General features: G+C 37.7%; 1 protein-coding gene across 1 annotated transcript; it reads left to right on the plus strand.

Annotated features, from left to right (window-relative positions):
- The first annotated feature begins 2,949 nt into the window (after positions 1–2,949).
- On the plus strand, positions 2,950–4,102 carry LOC124642387. The gene is made up of 2 exons (XM_047180793.1): positions 2,950–3,015; positions 3,363–4,102. Exons 1-2 carry the CDS (start codon positions 2,961–2,963, stop codon positions 3,923–3,925), a joined length of 618 nt encoding a protein of 205 aa, XP_047036749.1. The 5' UTR covers positions 2,950–2,960; the 3' UTR covers positions 3,926–4,102.
- The last annotated feature ends 957 nt before the right edge of the window (positions 4,103–5,059 follow it).

Genomic DNA, 5,059 nt, shown 5'->3' on the forward strand with positions numbered 1-5,059 from the left:
TTTGACCCTCGTGCCCTTGATCTTTGGACTGGTATTAAGGTCATTTATCCTGGGCCCAGTTATATTGTTACTAGAATAATCTTTTCATATCTAAAGAGAGTGTCATTAATTCAATGTCTTCTCATTAACAATACAGTAATCGGCACAAATGCTCGGTAAAAGTCGCAAATCGTTACTCATAGTGTTGGTATTTACCGTTTGTTTATTCGTTTTGTTGGCAGCCATATTGGAATCACAGTTTCGTTTCAGATTTGTTTGACATTTTGTTAGGTATCTGCCGAAATAATGTGCATGTTTGCTAATATTATAAAACGCGAAAGTAACTCTGTCTGTCTGTCGTGCTTTCACGCCGAAACGACTAAACTGATTTAAATGTGTACTTGATGTGAAGTCAAGATGGCCTGAGAAAGGACATAGGCTAGGGAGATAAAATATTGATTGCTGTTCGTGAGCCAAAAATCTAGCGATCCCAAAAATCTAACCCAACCATAGCCTTGATTACAAAAAAATACCAACATCCTTGATTGATCCCACAACGTGACACAACGTGCAAAAGCTAAAACTTTGCACCAATATTAGCGAAGTTTGTCGTTTGTTGTCCATAAGTAACGTCAAAGAAATATGGAATTTGTAGGTTACTTTCACTTGGGTCCGAATGCGCACACCCTATTTAAAGACCTGTCTAGGCGGCTGGTTGACGCTTCTCGTGACCAAAAGGCTGGCTATTACCTCGGACAAAGGATCAGCATGGCCATCCAACGAGGTAATGCTGCCAGCCTCTTGGGTACGCTCCCAGTTGACAGCGATGGGGATGAATTTTTTGACGCCTTTTAGATATAGTGTATATATATATATTTTTTTTTATTGTTCTACTAGGAAAGTTTTTTTTGTGTTGTAAATATGTATATAACTGACAAAAAGTTGGTATTGACAGTAACAAATAGTAGTAGCATACATATAAGGTTAAATGTTGACTTTCACTCTTATATATTGGATACTGCTATTTTCTTATACAATTCGTCATAATACAAACCCACGCAAGTAACATTATTAACGGTAATAAGGGCAAAACAAAAATTTACAAGACAAGGAAAGTAAAATGTTATTCTAATTCTCAACATACTCATGTCTTTTCCTTAACACAGGGTGCTCTCTGAAGCTCGGAGCTACAATTAAGAGAACCTACCCACACACTGCAGACTAAACAGTCACCCGATGGCTGGCAAAAACATATTTTTAAGAAAATCTTGATTCCAATCAAAGTTTTCAGTCGGTCTGATACCAGCTAAATACCCGACCAAGTCCCAAAGTAGCCGAACGCCTTGTTGATTCACTCTTAACTGAAAATTTTGGTCATGTCACCCGTACGAATTTAACCCAGATGAAGGCACCTTTCCTAACTCCGTGGCTTAGACAAACTATCGGCCGACAAAAAGTTTGTAGTATGCACTCTCACTTTAGGGAAGATATCTTTTACCTAAACATACAGGGTGCTCCCTACAGCTCGGAGGTACAATTAAATAATGAAGCGAGGAATCATATCGTGTTCCTAACGTAATTAGGGAAACAGACTCACTAATGTTGAGACGATGTTAATTATGATGACGCAAGCAGAAGCTTTGGTATGTTTTTATTTAAATTCTCGTGTTTCTAAATTAAGATGTTTTAATAATCTTACAAATTAGATCTAAGATTACCTACTTAAAATAAGAGTAGTATAGCTGCTAGCTGCCGCCCACGATGTGGTCTTGAGGGAACTGTTTCGCGTACACACACAGATAAATAGAAGCCTATATGTTTCTGATATATAATACATACTTGTCACTGCCCAGTTTTATAAAAATGAAAGAGGTATAAACAACCATACATCAATACATCCATAATGGTTGCGCGGTAATTTTCATATTCATAATTTGTTAAATTGGTAATTTCACTGGTGTTTGCAATCCTATTCCCTTCCTTTTCTCGCACATACCTCAACGCATTCGTTGGAGCGAGAGGCGACACTAGCGCCCTTGTGTCGTGTGTGCAACATAACATACAAATATATATACATAAAAACCGCTCGTGCTCTCGCGTTTACAATATCATGGGATTTTGAAGTTTACACACATTATATTCTTCATGGCAAACAAAGCAAGGATTTTAATGTGAATATTATCATATCTTTCCCTATTTCTTTTAAAAGCAAATAACAACGATATAATCTGCTTGAACGTCATAACAAGACTCTTGCTTTACTTGATATGATAAATTCAACTCACCTTTGTTTTTGACGTTAACTAAAGCACAGTAAAGTTTGTAAAAAGGCTTCGTTGAAATGCTTTACAAAACTAAGATAAATTAAACTCAGAGCTTTAAGGTTTAAAACAATACCTTCAGGTACAGGCCTGTCAGATTCAAGGGTTAAGAATAAAGAGTTGGAAAGCTTTGAATGTTAGACGTAAACTGTCTGTGCCAGACTTTTACTAAATTATAAATTACTAGCCGTTTTCCCGCGGTTTCACCCGGGTCCCGTGGGAACTACCGGGACAAAATATAGCCTATGATACTCGGGAAGGGTATTGATTTCCAACTGTTACAGCCTTTTTATCGTCCCACTGCTGGGCACAGGCCTCGTCTCACATGGAGAAGGATTGAGCGTTAATCACCACGCTAGCTCAATGCATCATTGAATGCAATGATTTCCAACAGTGAAAGAATTTTTAAAATGGGTGAAGTAGTTTTTAGTTTATCCATAACTAAGAAACAAACAAAATGTTATTTTTTCCTGTTTACAATATTAATTAAATAAAAACAAGTGGTAACAATTTAACTCCAATGACAAAACATGACGCAATTAAATTGGGCAAAGTGGTGACATAGGGAACCCCTAGATACGATATTGGCATGCGGTGTTAAACTATAAAATGTGCTCCAGAACCGTTCTTACTCAGTAATGTACAAACAGTGTCGGCAACATGTTGTGTTACTATATCTTGGCTACTCTGCTTATCTCGGCCATCGGCTCTCCCGGTAAGTACTTATCATCATTATTTTCTTACAAATATTTTTTGTCATAATAATAGACGGTTCTTATCTTATATTTGTCTTGTTTTGATTGTTTATATTTTTTAACTTCATATGTTCATATGTACATTATGATCTCGCTAAAGTGTTGCAGTACAATTTGGCTATGTGTGTTATGTATGTTCTTTAACATTAACCTACTATTCTTTATGTACATAAAACCTTCATAATTTCATCTGTTAACACCTTATTTTATAAGAGGTTTACCTTACCTTACCTTAAATTAACCCGTTCCTATTTCTAATTTCACAACACATAACATTTAACAGCAACATTTAATTCTTGTATTACAGGAGTGCAAGCTGAAGAAAACGAAGAACTACCATCATCTCCGAATGGCAACCTTGGCGTAATACTCGGAGCATTAACAGTACAAAGAAACAATAGATACGTCACTGGTCCGAACGATAAAAATGTGTATGGATCCATAGTTACAATGGATAACACATTTGATGCTGCTAATCCTTCAAAGAGACGAACCCTTACTGCTTTTGCACCGGGCGGTCCTGGACAAGATGGTGTTGCCTTTACATGGACTAGTGATGATCTTCATAATATCCTACAGACAGGAAACAACGGAGTTTTTGTAGGCGCGGTCACAGTCCAAGATGGCAATACCTATACCGGTGACCTTGGTGGAACAAACCAGTTCGGATCGGTTGTTGAACAATCAGGCAATGTTTTCTATGGAACTCCCTCAAATGGTCCCGTTCACTTTGGAGCCGTCACTGTTCAGAGGAATAACCACTATAGTACTAGTCCAGGCAGTAAGAATTACTTTGGATCGCGTGTTGTTCAACGAGATAATGTTTTTAAAATTAATGGAGAATCAAATGAGGAAGAGCAGTCAAATTGAGAGGAGACAAAGAGATTGAGAGAAGAGAAGAAGATTAAATTAAGAGGAAGAGAGAAGAGGAAATGATAGTAATATAGTAGTAAAGACTGTAGTTGGAAATACGATAAAGTTTACATCATCTTTGATTTCATTGTGTAAATTTGTTCAGTTAGATAAATCATTTTTTTACTATAACAACAATTGTTTTTTATTTTTATTTGTCGGGTCCGGATATTCCTATTACTAACTATTATAGCAATCTGCGCTATTACGTATATTTAACAAGTAAATTGTTCACCTTCAAGGGTCAACGATTAAACTGATAAGAGATAAAATTGAGTGCGGAGATGATCGGAACTTCTATTGCGAAAAATAATATGTAAACTAGGATACAACTAATCAATTCAGGCGCGACTAGTGTCTCATAAGTACATCATTTGAACCCAAAATTGATATATTTTATGTTTAAAAATGGATTTTGACTTTACAGACACGCAACAATTTACCTCCATATGTAGGTAACAGACATAAGCAAGCACAGCCACGGGCTTGAGATAGTTCAAAATAATTTCACACGAGTTTTGAAACAGCTAAGTTACATTGTGTGTAATGTCTTAAATCTCTCTCAAGTTGTTCTAGACCAAGGAATAAGGAAAGGTAGCAGAGATGCCTTACGGAAGGTAGGTCAGGCAACTTTTTGTAGGTCAAGCAACGTACGGTACGCGAACTTACGATGCATTCGGTTCCTTGTCAAATCATGATCAATCAATCAAAGATTGGTTTTGATTTTATTTTGAAAAAAGTGTGCGGGTTCGTATAAAGGCGCAGCTAATAATGTTCCTCGTCCCCTGAACACAACATTTTGGCGCGCTACTTTCTTAGGAGATGTTGGGTTATGACATCTTTTTTTTTTTTTTTTTTTTTAGCGACGTAAAATCATCAAATGACCCCTCCCGCTGTGGGTTAGCAGCGGTGAGGGAGTGTCAGACTCTTACTGACTAAAATCGTCGTGTTCCGTCATAGGCCTTTTATGTACCTGGGCCGCGGTATCTCTTTCGAACAACCCGCAGCCCCAGCAGGCCTTGGCCCTGCTGGGCCCCTGGGCCCCGCTGGGGTTGCTGACATCTCTTTGAGGAGCGCGTGGAACAACGCACG

Source organism: Helicoverpa zea, chromosome 24, assembly GCF_022581195.2.
Source record: "Helicoverpa zea isolate HzStark_Cry1AcR chromosome 24, ilHelZeax1.1, whole genome shotgun sequence".
Classification (NCBI taxonomy): domain Eukaryota; kingdom Metazoa; phylum Arthropoda; class Insecta; order Lepidoptera; family Noctuidae; genus Helicoverpa; species Helicoverpa zea.

Coding starts and splice junctions, on each gene's coding strand:
- LOC124642387 (XM_047180793.1), top strand. CDS start 2,961: ATGTTGTGTTACTATATCTTGGCTACTCTGCTTATCTCGGCCATCGGC. Junction 3,016..3,362: donor CTCGGCCATCGGCTCTCCCG/GTAAGTACTTAT, acceptor CTTGTATTACAG/GAGTGCAAGCTGAAGAAAAC.